A 23,483-nucleotide genomic window follows, 5' to 3' on the forward strand; every position below is an offset into this window, starting at 1 on the left:
GGCAAGGTCAGAGAACGAGGCCTTCGTCCTGGTCTGGCACTGCAGCCTTCAGCAAGCGTTCTGGTACTTGGGAGTCTAGTGGGCTTGGATCGCGTAGCGAGCGTTGAACTTACGGTTTCGGCGGCTGGTGCTCAACGGCTGGAGTCAGGATGCAAGATGTCAGTCAGAGCCGGAGCACGGGTTTAACAGACCGGACAACACGAGGTCCCTATCTTTTATAGGGGTTCCATTGTCCTTCCCTCTTCTCGGGCGGGCTCTACCTATTGGATCAATTTCTTATCGTACTGGATTAATTCCCCAATGCGAGGGGTCTCCGTGATGGAGGGGCGTTTCTTATGTCCTTTTGTTTGGAAGTTTCTGGTGCCTCGATGTCTGGGTCTTGATTAGAATGTGTCCATTCAGAACCAAATGTATCTATTGTGTGGGTGTTCAAGTCTGATGGCCTCATTAGCATGCAAAGTGTTTTGCCATTTGCACCTAGCTAAGGTCTTTTCACCTGAGCCCAAACTGGTTTCTGCTGCTGCAGAATGCAAACTGCTCTTTGCAGACTGCTGTTCTGGCTAAACTGTCTGTTTCCCAGCAGTCTTCTATTTTAGTTTGGCTCAGTGTCCATTTTGCGTGGCCAGCATGGCTACAGGCATTACCATCATTGAATCCCCACTCGAAACCTCCTGGGGGTTCACATGGACTAGAAAGTGATCTGGACGAGTCATATAAAATTTGAGGCCAGAAGAACAGGTCAAAGGTGAAAAACTCATCTCCTGACACCCCAAAGCCTGCCCACCATCTAAAGATCCGCTGTGGAAGATCATCATGTCTCCTGAGGCAGCACTTTCCAAACCCATGACAGCGGCCATCTGGACAAGGACAGCAGACACATGGGAACACCGCCAACTGGAAGCTCAACTCCAAGTCACTCAGCATCATGACTATAAAATATATCCCCGTTCCTTCACTGCCGCTGGTTCAAAACCATGGAACTGACTCGGGGAAACCCCACATGGACTGCACTGGTTAAAGAAGGAAGCTCACCACCTTCTCAAAGGCAATGAGGGATGGAAAATAAATGCTGACCCAGCCACAGACGCCTACATCACAATAATGAATAAACACAACACACTCTCCGTATACAATATGACAAGAATTTAACGGGCAGAAAAATCCCATTTGCAAAAGTAAAATCAGCAAATTTACAGGAATGTTTATTGTCCCAGTTCTAAATTGTTTTGTGGAAAATTAAATTACATCGACATTAAAGCAGCTGCCCAGTGATCTACACTGCTGTCTGACTTTACACAGCCGGTGTTACTGACAGTATTAAAGCAGCTGCCCAGTGATCTACACTGCTGTCTGACTGCACACAGCCGGTGTTACTGAAAGCTGATCAATGTGGAGAATCAGGACAGGATCGATGGAGAGGAAGAGGAAGAGGTGGGGGTGGTGGAGCCGAATGGAGGAGCCCCCAGCTCGGCTGTGGACAACAGGCATCGGAAAGCTGAGCCTGAGCGGAAACTCATCCAGAGAAACATCGTCCTAATGGGCTGGGAGAACCTGGGAATGATCACTCACCTACGGTCACTCACTCACTCACTCACTCTCACCTGTCTTCACTCATTCACTTACCTTCACTCACTCACCATCACTCATTGACACTCACTCACCCACCTTCCCTGACGCACTCTCACACACCCACCCTGACACACTCTCTCACCCACCCTCTCTGACACACTCTCACTCACCCACCCTCCCTGACACACGCTCACCCACCCTCCCTGACACACTCTCACCCACCCACCCTCCCAGACACACTCTCACCACCCCCCATCCTCCCTGACACACTCTCCCTCACCCACCCTCCCTGACACACTCTCACTCACCCACCCTCCCTGACAGACAGTTACTCACCCACCTTCCCTGGCACACTCTCACTCACCCGCCCTCCCTGACACACACTCACCGCCCACCCTCCCTGACAGACAGTTACTCACCCACCCTCCCTGACACACTCTCACACACCCACTCTCCCTGACACACTCTCACACCCAACCTCCCTGACACACTCTCACTCACCCACCTCCCTGACACACTCTCACACCCCCCCCCCACCCCGTGACACACTCTCACACACCCACCCCCTCCTTGACACACACACTCTCACCCACACTCCCTGACACACACACTCTCACCCACCCTCCCTGACACACACTCACTCACCCACCCTCCCTGGCACATTCTCACTCACCACCCTCCCTGACACACTCTCACTCACCCACCCTCCCTGACACACTCTCACTCACCCAGCCTCCCTGACACACTCTCACTCACCCACCCTCCCTGACACACACACACTCACGCAAACTCCCTGACACACTCTCACTGACCCACCCTCCCTAACACACTCACCTAGCCTCCCTGACACACTCTCACTCACCCACCCTCACTGACACATTCTCACTCACACACCCTCTCTGACACACACACACTGACCCACCCTCCCTGACACACACTCACTGACCCTCCCTCCCTGACACACACACGCTCACTCACCCACCCTCCCTGACACACTCTCACTCACCCACTCTCCCTGACAGACCCTCACTCACCCACCCTCCCTGACACACTCTCACTCACCCACCCTCCCTGACACACTCTCACTCACACACCCTCCCTGACAGACCCTCACTCACCCACCCTCCCTGACACACTCTCACTCACACACCCTCCCTGACACACTCATTCACGCACTCTCCCTGACAGACCCTCACTCACCCACCCTCCCTGACAGACCCTCACTCACCCACCCTCCCTGACACGCTCTCACTCACCCACCCTGACACACACACACTCACCCACCCTCCCTGACACACTCTCACTCACCTACCCTGACACACTTTCACTCCCTCACCCTCACACACAGTCACCCATCCTCATTCACCACCACTCGCCCTGATTGACTCCCCCTTTCAGACCCAACCTAACTCGTTCATCCTCACTCACACACTCTCAGCCACTCATCCTCAAACCAACGCACATTTTGACTCATCCTCACCCACTCTCCTTCAGGCTCTCCCCCTCACTCAGTCACCCCCCCACACTCACCCCCCATCCTCGCACACCCACCCTCACACACCCTCACTCACCCACCCTCACGCATGCTTATTCACTCACCCACACTCACACACCCACCCTCACGCACCCTCAATCAGTAACCCACCCTCACTGACACATTCACTCTCCCCCTCACTCAAATACCACCACCCACCCTAACTCACTCACTCACTCACCCTCCAACCCACCATCGCTCTCGAATGTTCCCTTACACATCCACCCTAACTCATTCATACTTACTCATCCAGCCTCACTCATTCACCCTCACAAAGACTCGCACCAACCCTCTTTAAGACCTTCACTCTCAGATCCTTACCCTTCCTCACTCACACACACTCACTCATTCACATTCCCTCATATACCCTTAATGAGCCACCCTCACCAGACGCACCTACCCTCTGTCACCCACTATCACTCACCCTCACTCACCCACCCATCCTCACACACCCTCATTTACCCACACCCATCCCCTCACTCACCCTGACTCACTCAACCACCATCACACACCCACCCTCGCCCACCACCCACACCCATTCTCTGCCACTCACACATCCTCACTCACCTTCACACACCCACTAATTCTCAATGACGCACCTCACTCACTGACCCGCACTCACTCATACATCCTCCTTCAATCATCCTCACTCATTCACCCTCACTCGACCACGGTCACTGACTCCCCCTCATTCATTCACCCCCTACATTCACTCACCAGCAGTCGACCCCCGACTCACCCAAGCTCACTCACTCACCGACCCCCTGACTCACCCACCCTCGCTCACTCATCTTCATTGACTCTCACTACACAACCTCACTCACCCAGCGGCACTCATTCCCTGCGTCTCACTCACTCTCCCTCACCTACCCTGGCTCATTCGTGCTCGGTGACACAGCCTCGCCCATTTACCCTCACTCAGTCATTCACCCTGATCTACCACTCATCAACACTAATACATCCTCAATCAGCCAACTCACTCACACACACTCACTCTCCTACCCTCACTCAGTTACTCACTCACCCACACTCACTCTCCTACCCTCACTCAGTTACTCACTCACCCACACTCACTCTCCTACCCTCACTCAGTTACTCACTCATCCTCTCTCACTGATGCTCAGGAAATCGGCAAGGGAGCGTCTGCAGCGAGTGAGGAATAGAGAACTGGAGCGAAACTGATGTCCATTGGCCCCCGAATGTGGCTCAGAACACGGAGGTGGCGAGAGCCGGGGGAAGGAGCGGAGAGCCGGGGGAAGGAGCCGAGAGCCGGGGGAAGGAGCCGAGAGCCGGGGAAAGTGCGGAGAGCCGGGGGAAGGAACCGAGAGCCGGGGGAAAGTGCGGAGAGCCGGGTGAAAGTGCAGAGAGCCGGGGGAAGGAGCAGAGAGCCGGCGGAAAGTGCGGAGAGCCGGGGGAAAGTGCGGAGAGCCGGGAGAAGGAGCAGAGAGCCGAGGGAAGGAGCAGAGAGTCGGGAGAAGGAGCAGAGAGTCGGGGAAAGATAGAGAGCCGGGGGAAGGCTGCAGAGAGCCGGGGGAAGGAGCAGAGAGCCGGAGGAAGGAGCAGAGAGCCGGGGGAAGGAGCAGAGCGCCGGGGGAAGGCCCAGAGAGCCGGAGGAAAGTGCGGAGAGCCGGGGGAAGGAGCAGAGAGCCGGGGGAAGGAGCAGAGCGCCGGGGGAAGGAGCCGAGAGCCGGAGGAAAGTGCGGAGAGCCGGGGGAAGGCGCAGAGAGCCGGGGAAAGTGCAGAGAGCCTGGAGAAGGGGCAGAGAGCCGGGGGAAGGGGCAGAGAGCTGGCGCAAGTGCGGAGAGCCGGACGAAAGTTCATAGAGTGGGCGATAAGCCATAAGAATCGGGGTAAAGCGCACAGTGCTGGCGAAATGTTCAAAAAGACCGGGGAAAGTGCCAGGAACCGGGAAAAGTCGAAAGAACTGGGGAAAGTGCAGCACACATGGGCAAAGCACAAAGAGCAGGAAGAAAATTCAGTGCCGAAAGTGCAGAGATGCGGAGGAAAGCGCAGAGAGCCGTGGAAAAGAGCAGAGAGCTAAACGATAGTGAAGGGACCAGGAGGAAGGTGCAGCAATCCAGCGGGAACCGCAGAGAGATGGGGGAACGCTCAGAGAGCGGGGGGCGGGGGTTGGGTGGATCGCAGACAGCCCGGTCTCAGTGACAGGCGGAATATGGAGTTAACACCACAATCAGCACAGGGCAGGCTCTTACTGAATGGGGGAGGAGACTCCACGGATTGAATGGCCTCCTCCTGCTGTCAATGTGCATGGTCCTAAAATTAGTGAATGTTGCAATTACTCAAATGTAGAGTTTTATTGTAATTATATAAAGGTACATTCAGAAGGTGTTTTTGAAGCAAAGCCACAATTCTCTGGTTTGGGGAGTGGGGTTAGTGAGATGGAGGGAGGAGGGGGCATCAGTCAGTTTGAACAAAGGGAATTTCCCAAAACTGCAAAGATACAAATGAAGACACAACTTTTGTAAGACAAATTGATTGTGACGTACACAGCTCAGTTAGCTGGATTGTGACGTACACAGCTCAATTAGCTGGATTATGACCTACTCGGCTCAGTTAGCTGGATTGTGACGTACACAGCTCAGTTAGCTGGATTGTGACATACCCAGCTCAGTGAGCTGTATTGTGACGTAGACATCACAGTCAGCTGGTTTGTGACGTACGCAGCTCAGTTCGCTGGATTGTGACGTACACAGATCAGTTAGCTGGATTGTGACGTACACAGCTCAGTTAGCTGGATTGTGACGTACGCAGCTCAGTTAGCTGGATTGTGACGTACACAGCTCAGTTAGCTGGATTGTGACGTACACAGCTCAGTTAGCTGGATTGTGACGTACACAGCTCAGTTAGCTGGATTGTGACGTACGCAGCTCAGTTAGCTGGATTGTGACGTATACAGCTCAGTTAGGTGGATTGTGACGTACACAGCTCAGTTAGCTCGATTGTGACGTACACAGCTCAGTTAGCTGGATTGTGACGTACACAGCTCAGTGAGCTGGATTGTGACGTACACAGCTCAGTTAGGTGGATTGTGACGTACACAGCTCAGTTAGCTCGATTGTGACGTACACAGCTCAGTTAGCTCGATTGTGACGTACACAGCTCAGTTTGCTGGATTGTGACGTACACAGCTCAGTTAGCTGGATTGTGACGTACACAGCTCAGTTAGCTGGACGGCTGGTTCGTGACGAAGAGCGATCCCAACAGCGCGGGTTCAATCGCTGCACCGGCTGAGGTTATTCATAAAGATCTCCATTCTCAACCTTGCCCCTGGCCTGATGTGTGGTGACCCTCAGGTTAAATCACCACAGTCAGCTCTCAAAGGGAAAGAACAGTCTCCGGGACTATGGCCTCATTTGCATTTTATATTACATGGTGGCTGAAATAATGGGGGAAACGCTCTGCTCTTCTCTTTCAATCCAATGAAAGATACACCATTCAGATTACATCAAAATATGTTTTTTTTTTATAGAGACGGAGAAAGAGGTGAGTTTCTGAACAAGTGACAAAAAGTAGGTGATTCCGAACGATAGAACCGATAGAAGATTCAATGTGGATGTGTGATTTAATCGGAAATGTTAGGATAAAATCATAGTTCTAGTCAAATTATGAAATGCTTGGTTACTTATAAATCACAAATACCAGAGTCTAACTTGTTGAATGGGCCATTCTCCCCCAGTGACACCGACTCCGCCCACTCTCTACAGTCTGGTCTCCTCCTGTCAGCAACACAACACCGACGGCTCCGTGACCTACGGCTGTTTGGCGATGGACTACTCCCCAGAAATCACCAGCCTCACCTGGAAGAACGATGGGCAGCTGATCACCACTGGAGTTAAGAAATACCCATCAGTAAAAAACAAGAAGGGAACCTACACCCTGAGCAGCCAGTTAACCATCACCGAGTCAGAGGGGGGATGCAGCAACATCAGCTGTGAGGTTCGACACAGCGTCTCAGACAAGAGCATTGGAATGGAATGTAAGTGTTGTGGAACCTGTGAGAAATAGAAAACCTATGATTACCTTATATAGGGTCTTGGATATAACTCATTTGTAATACTCTGCATATTCCTGATCCCTGGAAAATCCAGCTTAGTGTCTATTGACCACAAACATTTTTAAAGTATATCAACTCATTTTGTTTATCAATTTCTTCTGCAAGAAATATCTCATTGTGTTTCTTGAAGGTCCCAGAATTTATGCTCCAAATGTTCTCCTCACCGTGAGTTCCAGTGAAGAAATCACAAGGCAGAAATTTGCAACCATCGTCTGTTCGATCAACGATTTCCATCCAAAGTCAATGACGGTGAAGTGGCTGAAGAATGGACAAGCCATGGGTTCAGGAATTGTCACCTCTCCCGCCTGTGAAGTTAGCAGGAACTTCTCAGCGAGCAGTCGGCTGACAGTCTCCGCTGGGGAATGGTTCAGCAAAGCGGTCTATACCTGCCAGGTCACTCATGAAGAGGTCACCCAAATTCACAACATCACCGCGTCTGGTAAGAGACACAAACAGAGGAAACAATAAATCATCCTGCACTCTGATGTTAATCCAAATCAGGAATTTACTGAAGTTAGTACAAAGCACAGAATAACTTCTAGTTTGCTGCCATGTAGTTTGTGTTTCATTCTGATGTAAGAGCTGCATTAGGATTGCTGACCATTCACGATTTTATGAATATAGAAATAAATGTATCCCTATAATTTGAAGTAATTTAGTGAGTGAGGTGAATCAATGAAATGAAAATCGCTTATAGTCACAAGTAGGCTTCAAATGAAGTTACTGTGAAAAACCCCTCGTCGCCACATTCCGGCGCCTGTTCGGGGAGGCTGGTATGGGAATTGATCCCGCGCTGCTGGCCTTACTTGGTCTACTTTAAAAGTCAGCTATTTAGCCCTGTGCTAAACCAGCCCCTGGTGGACTTGATATCAGCTTTATCCTCAGACAGCTGATTATATTTGAGAGTCAGTGGGTGTCTGGAACCTTTAACTGATAACAGCTCCGGGGGAAGTGTTGGAAAGTTCATCCAACCTATTTATGGATCAGCCTCCAGTACTTCGTCCCTGAGATCAGGAATTGAATATTTGTATTGGGAATGCTGCAATACTGATTCGTTAGAATGGCATCGGGGCTGACTGTATTTCACAATGAGAATAGTTTTCAGAAACCAAACTGGTCTTCCAATGCGTATCGAGGATTGAAGGCGATCTTTAGGGGTTGATGCTTCGAAGTTGATTATTTCGAGGTTGATGTTTCGAAGTTGATTTATTCCCATTTAGAGTTCAGGCTGAATCCTGCTGACCTGATTCTGAAGATCAAACTTGGCTTGATTTCCACTTTTTTCATTCACAGATCCTTCCATTTGCACTGATGCCTCAGTAACAATAGTGCCACCACCAATAGAACAGGTCTTACTGGAGGCGACTGTAACCTTAACCTGTGTCATTTCGAATGCTCCTTATGGAGTCAACGTGTCCTGGAGTGAAGCTAAGAAGCTGCTGAAATCAGAGATCGCCGACGAGCCTGGGGCAGATACTGAGAGCGTGCTCAGCAAATTAAACATCTCGACACAAGCCTGGCTGAGTGGGGCTGTGTTTGACTGTGTGGCGAGCCATCAGGACCTGCCAACTCCTTTAAGAATTTCAATTCACAAAAAAATAGGTGAGCGGTGAGACTGAAGCAATAATTGAGCCATTGTGTCTATTTCTAGTGTCAGTGCAGCGGTCAGTATTTAGCATTCAGTGTATTTATGGTCCATTCTGATTGGTAATTCCACTAACTAAATACTCTGGGCGTTTAGAGTTTCAGGGGGAAATTGATATGTAGATGAATGAACAATGAATTAAACCCAGTGATATTGGGTGTAGATCAAGCGAGACCATAGACCACAAGACTTAGGAGCAGATGTAACCCATTGGGCCCATCAACACCGGTCCAGCCTTCAGTGAGTTCAAGCCTGATCTGATGTGATAACCTTCAACTCCTCTTTCCCACCTTATCCCCATATCTCTTGACGGTTTTACTGATTTAAAATATGTGTCCCTCAACCTTGAACGTACTGACCGACCCAGAATCTGAGGTCGCCTTCATTCTTCTAAACTCCAATCAGTACAGCCCAGCCGACTTAACCTCTCCCCGAAAGAAAATCCCTCCATACCCGGGATCAACCTTGTGATCCTTCTCTGGACTGCCTTCAAAACCAATCTGTCTTCTTTAGATAAGGGCACCAAAGCTATTCAAAATATATCAGGTGTTGTCTAACTAATTCCCCAGTTTTAGCTAGGCTTCCCCATTGTTATATTCTACTCCTTTTAAAATAAAGATCAGCATTCAATTTGTCTCCATATTACCTGCAGAACTTACTTTTTGTGGTTTCTGCACGAGGGCCCCCAATTCCCCCGTTACTTCAGCTTTCTTCAGTCTTTCTCCATCTAAATAATAATTCTTTATGTTCTTCCTCCTACCAAAGTGTCTAACCTCACATTCTCTGTCCCTCTGTGGATTTTCTGTAATCCTCACCACTTGCCTTTCTACCTATTTTTTGTCATCTGCAAACATGGGAATAGTACATTCATTTATCAAACACCGTTTTGAAATTCATGTATATTACATCTATTGCCCCACCCCCTCCCCCTCCCTCTCTCGCCTTCTCGTCATCACCTCAAATAAGGGCACTAAATTTGTCAGGCATGATTTACCCTTCCCGAAGCCGGACTGACTCTGTTTGATTATATTGAGTATTTATAAATGCTCAGCTATTGGATCTGTTATAATGGACTCGAACCGTTTTCCACTGACAGATGTTAAGGTCCCTGGCCTATAGTTACCTGTGTTTGACTCCCTTCCCTTTTGAATAAGGATGTTACATTGGCAGTTGTCCAATCTTCTTGGGGTAAGGTGGGAGGAGCCTCGTGTGGAGTTTATACACCAGCACAGAACAGTTGGGCCGAATGACCTGTTTCCCTGCTGTTCACTTTCTGAAACTTTCGAATCCAATATCCGTAAATTCTCAGGGAAAAGGATTGTGTCCACCTCTGCTCCGAGCTGGGAACCCGGACAGACCCCAAAGTGGAAAATGGAAACCTTTAAAATCCAACACAAAACACATTTCTCCCACATCTAACCCGCGGTTCCATTGTCTCCGGAATTCCCCATTTTATTGACATTTATTGTACATTTTCTGCAGATCCCAATCCGCGGGAACCGTCCGTCTCTGTCCTCCTGCCCTCGGCTGAAGACGTCTCCGCTCAGAGATTCGTCTCCCTCAGCTGCTTAGTGAGAGGTTTCTCCCCCCGAGAGATCTTCGTCAAGTGGACCGTCAATGACAAGCCGGTGAATCCCGGGAACGACAAGAACACCGAGGTGATGGCGGAGAACGGCAATAGCTCCTTCTTCATGTACAGCCTGTTATCCATTGCAGCGGAGGAGTGGGCCAGCGGCGCTTCTTACTCCTGTGTGGTGGGACATGAAGCCATCCCCTTGAAGATCATCAACAGAACGGTTGATAAATCCAGCGGTAAACCCAGTTTTGTGAACATTTCCCTCGCTCTGATGGACACCGTTAATTCATGTCAATGAGAATCGATTGGTTATATTTCGAACTAAAATAAAAATAATAAAAACGTTTCCTCTAATTGTGATTTAAACATACAGCCGCTTGATTAATGGTGTTTCCACTTTACTGATGTTAGATCTGAAAATGAAATGAAAATCACTTATTGTCGCAAGTAGGCTTCAGTCAAGTTATTGTGAAAAGCCCCTCAGCGCCACATTCCGGCGCCTGTTCGGGGAGGCTGGTACGGGGATTGACCCGTGCTGCTGGCCTGTATTGGTCTGCTTTAAAATCCAGCGATTTAGCCATGTGCTAAACCAGTCCCTGGTCAATGAGACCCGGATTTCTACAGGTCTCGGCCCCAAGTCTGATACAACCAGAGCTCCCAGCTCAGATACACCCTGGATTAGAGACAGAGTAAAACTCATTCATTCCAGGATTCAGCAAAATATCTTCATTGACTTTCCTCCAGCTGAGGAGAAATCGGACAATTTCCCATTTCAGACAAACAAACCCATCACATTTAGATCTCGGTGTTCCTGCTTCTCTCATTGTCCATCCCTTTAAAATTAATGTCAGCTTTAAGTTGCTGCATGAGACCCACTGGGAACTGGTTTGAGGGTCACACAGAAACATGGACCAACAATCTCCAGTCAAAGAGAGGGGAAAGTGAAATTGTTAATCCACTGTACCCCCACCTCCCCAACAGAGAGAGCGGGAGGGGTATTAGTTATTCCACTGTCTCCCCACCCACCCACCTCCCCCACAGAGAGAGGGGGAAGGGCATTAGTTAATCCACTGAACCCCCACTTCCCCAATAGAGGGAGGGGGAGGGTCTTTAGTGAATTCACTGTACCCCCACTTCCCCAACAGAGAGAGTGGGAGGAGCTTTAGTTAATCCACTGTACCCCCACTTCGCCAACAAAGAGAGGGGGAGGGGCATTAGTTAATCCACTGTACCCCACCTCATCAACAGAGAGAGTGGGAGGGACTTTAGTTAATCCACTGTACCCCCACTTCACCAACAAAGAGAGGGGCATTAGTTAATCCATTGTCTCCCCACGTCCCCAACAAAGAGAGCAGTTGGGGCATTACTTAACACATTGTGCCCCCACTTCCCCAGCAAAGCGAGGGGAGGAGCATTAGTTAACACATTGTGCCCCCACTTCCCCAACAAAGAGACGGTGGTGGGCTGAGTTAATCCACTGTACATCCGCTTCCAACAATGAGGGGGGTGTACATTAGTTAATCCACTGGACATCCGCTTCCAAAAATGAGTGGAAGGACATTATTTAATCCACTGCCTCCCCACTTCCCCAACAAAGAGAGCAAAGGGGCAATACTAACCCATTGTACCTCCACTTTCCCAACCAAAAGAGGAGGAAGGTGATGAGTGAACTCTCTGTATCTCCACCTCCAGCAGGGAGAACCCAAAGGCAATTTGCTGAGCTGACCAGAGAGAGGGAGATTATTAACTCAATATCTTCCCAGTCCCCAAGCAGGGAGTTTGGAAGTAAACGGTTGTCTGGACTAAGAACTCAGTTACTGACATTACAAGACGCCATGTAGTTTACAGGCTGATACATTATAAAGATGTTCTTAAAATATCTATTTATGCAACATAATTTTTTTTAGCACCCTTGTTCCTCTTATCCGTATGCTGAAACCGATTCCCCATAATCCAAATCCAGACTGGTGATTGAATTCTCTCTGGGTTTTCACTGTTCTCTCCCGAGGAGCCTCCTCGTATTTTTGCATTAGGTCACCTGATGTCAACTTGCAACTCACGGAAAACACATTTATATGCAGAAAGTTCAACATATTCTACATCGGTATCAATAATACCCACAACTAGCAAAGCTACAGGCAGCTGATACAAATACACAGACAGATAAACAGACACAGACACTACACACACATGCACACAGACCCACAAACACACACACGCTCACAAGTAGACACAAACACACACATAGAAACACATGCACAAACATACACCCAGGCACAACGGACCACACATATTTTGACACAAAAACACACGCAAATGCGCACAAAAATTCACAAGCATGCACATAAACACAAAAAGCACATGTTTAGAAACACACAGACTCACGTGCACATCCACACATACAAACACAATTCCACACACACAAGTGGGTACACGCGTGTACACAGACATATACAACCACATGTCCACACAGATACACAGACATATACAACCAGACAAGCAGGCTGACAGAAGAATATGAAACAGAAATGTAACCAATAACATGTAAATTAGCAGAATTTCACGATGACAGAAATATTTCCATTCAAACAGAGACAATAATCCACACTAACGGACACACGTAGATACATATTAGCTGACTCGTACACACGCTAACACGAACACATATGAATACACATAGAGTCATCAACACACATCAATAGATAGTTATAATCAAACATCAACGCATAAATAGCACCTCTGCCTCACAGCGCCATAATCCCGGGTTCAATTCCAGCCTTGGGTGATTGTCTGTGTGGAGTTCCCACGTTCTGCCAGGTCTGTTCCTGTTTCCTCCGCGTGCTCTAGTTTCCTCCCACAGTCCAAAGATGTGCAGGTTAGGTGGATTGGCCAGGCTATATTACCCCTTAGTGCCCACAACGTTAGGTGGGGATACGATGTTCTGGGGACAGGGCAGGGGCATGCGTCCAGGCAGACTGCTCTTTCGGAGGGTCGGTGCAGACTCAATGGGCCGAATAGCCTCGTTCGGCACAGTAGGGATTATATTTAATGATGATTCTATGAAGAAATACACGCATCAACAAACACACACACACACAAACGCACTTATCCAGACACAAACATTAAGACAATGACATGCATGTTGAACGTACAAAGACACATTAACACTTTCATTACTGGACAGGGAAGTATAAACTTATATTGACATAGGCATTAATATATAAACATAGACTTCAACACACAAACACACACAATAAAACACTCATATGTACACATTAACAGAAGATAAACAAAGTTCACACAGGCGCTGACACACAAATACACAGATCAATACTCATTGACACATGAACACACAATGACACTTATAAAGACATCGGGACACACAAAAGAAGAGTAAAGAAATACGAATTTCGCATCCACACAGGCACAAAAGCTAAAGAACAAACACAGACGTCAGGCAAGGGCGGCACGGTGGCATAGTGGTTAGCACTGCTGCCTCACGCCACCATGGACCTGGGGTTGATCCCGCTCCTGGGTCTGTGTCCCAGTGGAGTTTCCCAGTGACACGTGGGTCTCACCCCGATAACCCAAAGATGTGCAGGGTAGGTGGATTGGCCATGTTAAATTGCCCCTTAATTGGAAGAAAAAAGTTACAGAGATCGATTTCCGAGTGTCATGAACTCAACAGTAGATATGCAATGACAAATATATTAAAGAATGAATTAGCAGCGGGAGAAAATGAAACGAGAATATTAAAAAACATATCCTGGATTAATAAACAAACTAATTATATTTGGCTCGATCCTTGTAGATACCACAGACAACACCTGGACTGAAGAAAATGAGGATGATAACGGGAACATCTGGACAACCGCTTCCACATTCATCACCCTGTTCTTCCTGAGCATTTCCTACAGCGCTGCAGTCACTCTGGTGAAGGTGAGAAGATTCAATCCACTCACACTTCAAACTGACAGAGGCCGTTTAAAACATCTCTAAATGTTTGATTGATTAAAAACTCTAACATCAATGTCCCAGATCATAAACATCGGCTTCATCATTTCTCTCTCTTTTACAGATCAAGTGATGGGTTGACGTTCGGATGCTGTAGATTTTCCTCAGCTGTTTATTATGATCTGTGTGTGGCACAAATACAATATCTCCTCTTGGTGACTCTAACAGTAAAATTCTCTCAGTTTATTATTCTGCATCTGTAACTGAGACAATCATGGACAGTATTTCTGCTTTTCAGTTTGAAATGTACGAGATAATTTTGGCTGTAATGTAATTGTAGTTAATAATTTCTCTCAATGTCATGTCTAAATAAGTAACTTACCTCGTACCTTATTAACAACAGTTGCCTTCCCTTTATGTTGAGCTCCTGTTCTCTCTCTCTTGTGTCTGTTACAGTTGTACATACATTTGGCAGCTCAGAGGGCATGTGTTCTGTTCTCAGTGTGACCCTCAATCGTTATGTTCCCTTTTGTAAACATCAAAATAAACTTTTGTGCTATATTTTCTCTGAAATTTTAATAAATATTGAATGAAAAATGAAGAAAACAAATCTAATCTGAACTCCTTTCTCTAAGGTCCATCGGCACCGCTCCATTTCCCCGATTACACAGTTGTCTCCCGTTTCCCAGACAGATATTTCTCACCAGTCCTGTCTGGGATGTGTCTGAACTCAAGGCCCCTCAGTGAAAGAGCCGCTGCGCCACCAAGCGGCCCATCCGGGTTAAGTCACCTTCACCTTTGTCTTTTTTTGGTCAACTCCAGAGACAGAATGATTTCACAGCTGAAGAATTCCACAGATTCACTCCCCTCTGATGGAAGAAATGTCTCCTCACCTCTGTCCTAAATTTGAGACCTCTTACTCTGAGATTATGCCCTCTGGTCCCAGACTCTCCCACAAGAGGAAACAAGATAATTTTTCAGGCAGTGTAACTGGTTAAAGCTCTTTCCACAGTCAGTTCACTGGAACACTCCCACTCAGATGTGTGTGGGTCTCGGGGCTTTTCCAGTCACACTGATGTCTGAAATCTCTTCCCACAGTCAGAACAGACAAACACATTGACAGTTTGTGATATGTAGGTCCTAATGAATTGAGTCAGATCTTGATGTTATATTTGGTTCGAGTTGCCCAGCTGCCAAACCTCCCGTTCTAATGCCTGAAAAAGAAGTTTTGAACCAGAATATTGTCCCCAGTGTCTCTGAAACACTCTGTCCGCTGAGGTATCCACTGGTTGTGGAAGGTGTCACGCATTCCGGTGGATACCACATGCTCCCTCTGCAAGACCACTGGGAATAGACAAGACCACAGAACAGAAGTCGGCAGCCAGAGTAACCGCCCACCTCCTCCATAATAATAATAATAATCTTTATTGTCACAAGTAGGCTTACATTAACAATGCAATGAAGTTACTGTGAAAAGCCCCTCATCACCACACTCCGGCGCATGGTTGGGTCACAGAGGGAGCATTCAGAATGTTCAATTCACAGCACGTCTTTCGGGACTTGTGGGAGCAAACCGGAGCACCCGGAGGAAACCCACGGGGAGAACGTGCAGACTCCACACAGACAGTGACCCAAGCTGGGCATCGAATCTGGGACCCTGAAACTGTGAAGCAACAGTGCTACCCTACCCCACCCAGCTACAATGCACTGTTTTAACCAGACTCAAAGTAGATTCACGCTCAGCACAAGAATATTAGATAATATAGACTGTCAGATCCACAAACTCTGCCAAAGTGGCTGCAACTTGACAGGTTACTGTGGACATTAAACTGTGGGCAATATTCGATGCTGTGACCAATATTTAGTTAAATACGGACCTGAATAATGAAACTTTGCAGCCACCTGTGAAGTTTAAATGTGTCGTTGTGTCAGGATGAACCAGCATTTGAGGAATGTGAAATCTCGGGATTGTTGGTCTCCAAGTGCCGTATTGAACACAGGAGAATGACCTTGAATTGGGACAGGGATAAGCGTGAGTGAGCATCGTAAACTGCTATTGTATCGGGGTGTTCTGGGCCCCAAAGTTTTAACCCTGCAGTTAATTGGCAGGGATGCAGTATAATAAACCCTGGACAAAACAAATGTGTGTGTGTGAGAAGCATCTGAAGCACCAGGAACCAGCTGAACCAGCAGAGCTGAATGTCTCCCAGTGCAGCCACAGGACTGAACTTATTCCAGCTTCCAAGTCCACCTGAGAACCAACCTCCTGGCTATTCATCTACAAGAACGTTTGAGGACTTTGGGTCTGTACTCGTTGGGGTTTAGAAGGATGAGAGGGGATCTTATTGAAACTTACAAGATACTGCGAGGTCTGGATAGAGTGGACATGGAGGATGTTTCCACTTGCAGCAAAAAATAGAACCAGAGGACACCATCTCAGACTACAGGGACGACCCTGTAAAACAGATGAGGAGGAATTTCTTCAGCCAGAGGGTGGTGAATCTGTGGAACACTTTGCCGCAGAAGGCTGTGGCGTCCAATTCACTGAGTGTCTTTAAGACAGAGATAGATAGGTTCTTTATTAATAAGGGAATCACGGGTTATGGGGAGAAGGCAGGGGAATGGGGATGAAACAATATAAACCATGATTGAATGGAGGAGCTGAGTCGATGGGCCAAATTGCCTAATTCTGCTCCTATGTCTTATGGTCTGATAAGAAGCTTCAGAGACTCATGAGAATTATTTGCTTTTAAAAACGCTTCACTCCAACGAAAGGATCAGCTCAATAAGAAGACATCAGACCTGCAGCGATATAAAGATTGCAGTCTACATTCCATTTTCATCATCACAGCTTCAACTTGATCTGTACCTAATTTCTGTGTCTGTGTCAGTGAGTGAAAGGGCCGAGAGACTTAGATGCTCAAACATCCAGGGAATGGTTGTGAAAATAAATAACCTTTATTCCTTTAAAAATCACCAGTAAGCCTGCTGCTGAACTGTATTTTAAATAAAGAAATATCACATTGAGGGTCAGAAAATATCACACAAACATCCTGATAATGGACGGGAAAGGACCACGAAATGTAATCAACCGTTGTATAACCCCCTTCAGGTAGCTATATAGAGGCTGCAGCCTCTCACACTGAATGTCTACGTGATCCATAGACACCTCCAGGCTACAAACATCAGCTGCAGCCTGGGAGTGGGTGAAAGATCTGTTGTAAGGAATATGCCCAGGGCACTAGGACCCGGCTGGGAACAGAAACCTTCAGGTCCCGCCCACCAGCTGTCGCATCACCAAGACGCCAGCGCATGCGCTCTTCTTCCCCGGTGAACCAAGATGGCAGCTGTGAAGCAGGGCCTGGTCCCGGGACAGAGAGCTGACTGGCGGTGATGTGACCTGACGATCACCACACCTCAGGCAAGGGGCCAGGTTGGGAAGGTGGTGCCTTCAGGAATAACTGGGAAGGTGATGTTTGGTCAGTTGCTGCAGTCTGTGTAGTGAAGGTGCTGTCACAGTGGTGTGAGGTAAGGAAGTACAGGATTATCACCCAGCAATGATGAATTAAGGGGAATGTAAATCCAGCTCAGGCTGCTTTCAGATTGGAAAGGGAGCTAAGGTGTGTCCTTAGAGCTGGTGAATGTTTTGGCTTTGTCAGTTTCTCTGTAAAGTCCTTCTCATTCATTCCCTCTCTTTACAGCACAGAGAGAGGCCCTTTGGCCCATTCATAATAATCTTTAATATTAGTGTCACAAGTAGGCTTAAATTAACACTGCAATGAAATTGCTGTGAAAATCCCCCACTCGCCTGTTCAGGTACGCAGAGGAAGAATTCAAAATGTCCAATTCATCTAACAAGCTCAACTTTCCGGACTTGTTGGAGGAAATCGGAGCACCTGGAGGAAACCCACGCAGACACGGGGAGAACGTGCAGACTCCGAAGCCAGGAATCGAACCCAAGTCCCTGATGCTGTGAAGCACCAGTGCTAACCACTATGCTACCGTGCCGCCCAGAAGATTATTAGATTACTAATTCTGGATGAATTGTGTCTCAGGATGCTGTGGGAGGTGAGGGAGAGATTGCAGTGGCTCTTACCCAAAGTTTTAACCATAAATTCGGCCTGTGATCCGTAGAATTTAGAAGGTTAAGGTGTGATCTGATTGAAGTATTTAAGATATTAACAGGGAAAGACAGGGTAGATAAAGATAAACTATTTCCACTGGTTGGAGATTCCAAAAGTAGGGATCATTGTCTAAAAATTAGGGCTTGACCATTCAGGAGAGATGTTCGGAAGAACTTCTTCACACACAGGGTGGGAGAGGTTTGAAACTCTTTCCCACAAACAGCAGGTGAAGTTGCATCAGTTGTTAAGTTTAAATCTGAGGTAGAGTTTTGTTAAGCAAAGATATTAATGGATATGGAGTTAGATCACAGATCAGCCATGATCTCACTAAATGGCAGGACAGACTCGAGGTGCTGAATGGCCTACTCCTGTCCCTATGTGTATTTCTGTAATTCTGAAATACAGACAATAATATGACAGGGGCAGCACGGTGGCGCAGTGGGGTTAGCCTTGCAGCCTCATGGCGCCGAGGACCCAGGTTCGATCCCGGCTCAGGGTCACTGTCCGTGTGGAGTTTGCACATTCTCCCCATGTCTGCGTGGGTTTCAGCCCCACAACCCAAAAGTGTGCAGGCTAGGTGGATTGGCCACACTAAATTGCCCCTTAATTGGAAAAAAAATGAATTGGGTACACTAAATTTAAAAAAAATAGTATACCATGACAGGGAAAGAGTTCGGATTAGAACCTGAGTTAGTCCGAGCTGCAAACCATCCCTCCAGATCCTGGCCCTTCATGGATTTAATGAAGGCCAAGGCGATAGTTGGATTATTGAAAGACTTGATGGAGTTGTTGGAGACCATTTTTGGGGTCTCAGGATAAAGCCTGACGTAATTTACGACCCACGGGCTTGAGCTGCCTTTGAACTTCATCGAATCCTCGACACTTTGTTTGTGTTGCTGCCGAAAGTCCTAAATCCTCCCTCTCTTCTGGAGCCAGACGCCACCTCACCGTTCCCTCTCCAGGACATTCTGGCGATCTTTCCAGTTGTGGAAGTAAATGATTATAGGCCTGGGATGAAAACTATCCCTCAGCCTCAGGGACAGGATACGATACATCCTTTCTAATTTGAAACACCCAGGCTTCACATCCAGCTTGAGAAAACGTGGCTTCCGGTCCTCGAAGAACTAACGGGAGCCTTACCATCCACACCTTCTGACAGGCCGCCAACTCGGATGTTCTTTCTCCGACACTCGGTTCTCCAAATCCTCCAGGACCTCCGCCAGGCACCCGGCTGGTTTTCAAAGGATTGAATTCTTGCCTCCGTTGAGGAGGCATCTTGCTGAATGTTCAGGATTCTCTCCTCCGGATCATCGAGCCTCTTCCTGGTGTTTTGCAGCTGGGCCTCATGAGCTCACAGATATTGAGTCAGCACACTCCGCCTCTGGTCAGTAACACGGATAATGTCGGCAGTCAACATTTTCGCCACCTCTTGAGAGAGCCCCAGAGAGCGCGGGATTGTGAGACCTCCTGAGGGTCAGGCCGCATTGTTGAAAAGGCGGCTTCATTCCCGCTGAATCCACCTGCCCTGTTTTATCAGCGCATTTCTTCACTTTTTACAGCATAATCCTTCCAGACCGAACCCTGAAGTCTTCCAGGGACATGATAACAAATATTAATTCAAGGATTAGGTAGATGAGTGCCAGGCAATCAGGATAAGTGACAGATCATAGGTCAGTGGCACCAGAACCTGCGGAAAACAAGCTAATCCCATTCCGGTGGGAGGGATTTCTTCACTCGAGGATGTGGTGAAGCTTTGGAATTCTCTACCTCCGAGGATTCTGCAGCTTCAGTCGTCAAGTATGTTCAAGACACAGATTGACAGTTTCTGGACATTGAAGATGTCGAGGGATATGGGGATAGTGTGGGAAAATGGTGCTGAGGTAGATCAGCTAAGGATCCCATTGAATGGTTCAGCTTCAATGGGCTGAATGGCCGACTGCAACTCATTTTTGTTATGATCTCCTGGACAGGAAGCTGTGAGCTTGGATCTGTCAATCAACATGAATCAGCACCTTCAGGAGAATTGGGAGGGTGAATATTAGATACAGCAGAGTGAGAATGGAGGGAGATTGTGTGGGATGGAGATTTACAGCTCTCAGGGAATAAGAGAGAGGAAACAATGTGACATAGAAACTAGCATTGTCTGTTCTAAGTTTCAATCCTGTACTGACAGTGATGAATTTTGTAAATTGTTTCTTCCAGGATATTAGACAAGGAGGAATTACAGCTAGAAATCTCAAATGTTACGTCCCGATCTGACAGCCACCCCCTTCCTTGAAACCTGAATACCATCGGGCTTTCAATCTAGAAGGAGAAATGTTTACCCGAACTGTTAGCTAAAGATTTCAACCATCAGTGTGACTGGAAAAGCACCGAGACCCACACAACACACACCCGAGTGAGAGAATTCCAGTGAACTGACTGTGGAAAGAGCTTTAACCAGTTACACAGCCTGAAAAACATAACATTCAGAGTGAGGAGAGACCGTACCCATGTTGTGGATGAGGCTTCAACTGATTGTCCAACCTGAAGAGACGTGAGGAGACCCAAAACATGGAGAAACCGTGGAAATGGGATTGTGGGAAGGGATTCAGAGTCCCATCTCAGCTGGAAATTCATCAACGCAGTCACACCGGGGAGAGGCCATTCACCTGCTCAAAGTGTGGGATGGGATTTACTCAGTTCTCCAGTCTGCAGACACATCAGCGAGTTCACACTGGGGAGAGACCATTCACCTGCTCTCAGTGTGGGAAGGGATTTACTCGGTTATCCACCCTGCAGACACATCAGCGAATTCACTCTGGGGAGAAGCCATTCACCTGCTCCCAGTGTGGGAAGGGATTTACTCAATTATATCACCTGCAGAGACACCTGCGAGTTCACACTGGGGAGAGGCCATTCACCTGTCCTCAGTGTGGGAAAGGATTTACTCGAGTATTCAACCTGCAGTCACACCAGCGAGTTCACACTGGGGAGAGGCCGTTCACCTGCTCTCAATGTGGGAAAGGATTTGCTGAAGTATCCAACCTGCGGAGACACCAGCGAGTTCACACTGGGGAGAGGCCATTCACCTGCTCTCAGTGTGGGCAAGAATTTACTCAATTATCTCACCTGCGGACACACCAGCGAGTTCAGACTGGGGAGAGGCCATTCACCTGCTCTCGGTGTGGGAAGGGATTCAGTCGGCTATCTCACCTGCAGTCACACCAGCGAGTTCACACTGGGGAGAGGCCATTGATCTGCTCTCAGTGTGGGAAAGGATTTACTCGTTTATTCACCCTGCGGAGACACCAGCGAGTTCACACTGGGGAGACGCCATCCACCTCTCCATGTGAGACAGGATTACATGTTTCCTCGCACCTCCTGTGACACCAACAATTTCACAATCGATTACAGGGGTTGGATTCTGCTGTTATTGTTTCTGCTCTACACCCAGGACTGCATTTTGTTCATTCTGACAGGTGGTCAGTGGGGATGGTTGGAAGGTCTCTTTCTGCTGTACTGGCTGGTCTCACCACTTTGCCTCCAGTGGGCTGATGCTCTTTGAGCCTTGTTGCTAATACCTGGCTTCAAATTGCACAAGGATCACAGAGTGAAAGGGTGTTTGGAAGTTTGAAGATAGTTCGTTTCCATTTCTGTTTGGAACCCCCAAAACATGCCATGTTGCCATGGAGATGGGCCCTGGTGGTTGCATGGTTCTTTTGTATAATTTATCTGGGTGTTCCTCACAGAAGAAAACTATCAGGGTATGAGGGGCAAGTTGTCTGAGGTGGACTGGGAAACTGATTGGTACAGGGAATACCTAATATTTAAGGAATTATTACATATTTATCAGGGGGTCGGTCAGCTCAGTTGGCCGGACGGCTGGTTCGTGATGCAGAGCAAGGCCAACAGTGAGGATTCAACTCCCGTACTGGCTGAGTTTATTCATGAATAAACTTCTCAACCAGGCCCCTCGCCTGTGATGTGCTGACCCTCGGGTTAAATCACCTCCAGTCAGCTCTCTCTCTGCCAATGGCGAGAGCAGCCTATGGTCCTCTGGGAATTTTGTGACTTTTATTTCACATATATACAACAAATATAGATTCCTTTAAAGAATAAAAATACAACAGGAAAAGTGATGCAACCGTGGCTAACAAGAAAAGTTAAAGATTCCATGAGATCCATTAGAATTCAGCAAAGGAGGATCAAGAAACTTGAGAGCAAACTGGTGAGAAACATAAAAACCGACTGGAAAAGCTTTGACAGGAATGTGAAAAGGAAAAGATTAGCAAAGACCAATGTGGGTCCATTCCAGGCAGAGACAGGAGAGTTTATAATGGGGAGTAAGGAAATGACAGAGAAACTAAACAATGTGTGTCTGTCTTTACGGAGGAAGATGCAAAAATTTCCCCCAAACCCTAGAGACCCAAGGGGCTCGTGAGCACAAGGAACAGTAAGAGATGAGAATTAGTGAAAAAGTAGTCCTGGAGAAATTAATGGGGTTGGAAGTGAATAAATCCCCAAAAGCTGATCTACATCCCAGAGTGTTGAACAAGATGGCTTTCCTCATTCTAAATTCTCCTGACTCTATCTGTAACGGACAAACGTTTCCTTTTTACGTGCAAATAGAAACCTTTACCACCGTCCATTTTTATGTAGTTTGCTGGTTCACATTCATATTCTATTCTCCCTCGCTTTCTCGGTGTCTTGGTCCTTTGCTCTATTATAAAATCGTCCCAATCCTCAGGTTTATTCCTATTTCTGATAATATTATCGGCCTTTTCTTTCAATCTTTTACAAAACTTCACTCCTAGGGGCTGGTTTAGCTCACTGAGCTAAATCGCTGGCTTTTAAAGCAGGCCAGCAGCACGGTTCGATTCCCGTACCAGCCTCCCCGGACAGGCGCCGGAATGTGGCGACTAGGGGCTTTTCACAGTAACTTCATTGAAGCCTACTCGTGACAATATGCGATTTTCATTTCATTTCCCTCTGGTAGTCACGGTTCTCTGACCTTTTGGGGTTCT

The 23,483-nt window shown here is 47.6% G+C and overlaps 1 long non-coding RNA gene and 1 gene segment (V, D, J or C); both read left to right on the top strand.

The window, feature by feature from the left end:
- The first annotated feature begins 6,889 nt into the window (after positions 1-6,889).
- On the top strand, positions 6,890-8,791 carry LOC119960833. The segment is given in 3 exon segments: positions 6,890-7,100; positions 7,309-7,617; positions 8,472-8,791. Coding segments are annotated over 3 exon segments (840 nt in total).
- A 1,758-nt stretch (positions 8,792-10,549) lies between these two features.
- Positions 10,550-14,914, top strand: LOC119960881. The gene is made up of 3 exons (XR_005459546.1): positions 10,550-10,635; positions 14,211-14,338; positions 14,478-14,914. It is a non-coding gene; the product is annotated as an uncharacterized LOC119960881 (long non-coding RNA).
- The last annotated feature ends 8,569 nt before the right edge of the window (positions 14,915-23,483 follow it).

The sequence above is a fragment of the Scyliorhinus canicula genome, unplaced genomic scaffold (genome assembly GCF_902713615.1).
Source record: "Scyliorhinus canicula unplaced genomic scaffold, sScyCan1.1, whole genome shotgun sequence".
NCBI classification, from domain to species: Eukaryota; Metazoa; Chordata; class Chondrichthyes; order Carcharhiniformes; family Scyliorhinidae; genus Scyliorhinus; species Scyliorhinus canicula.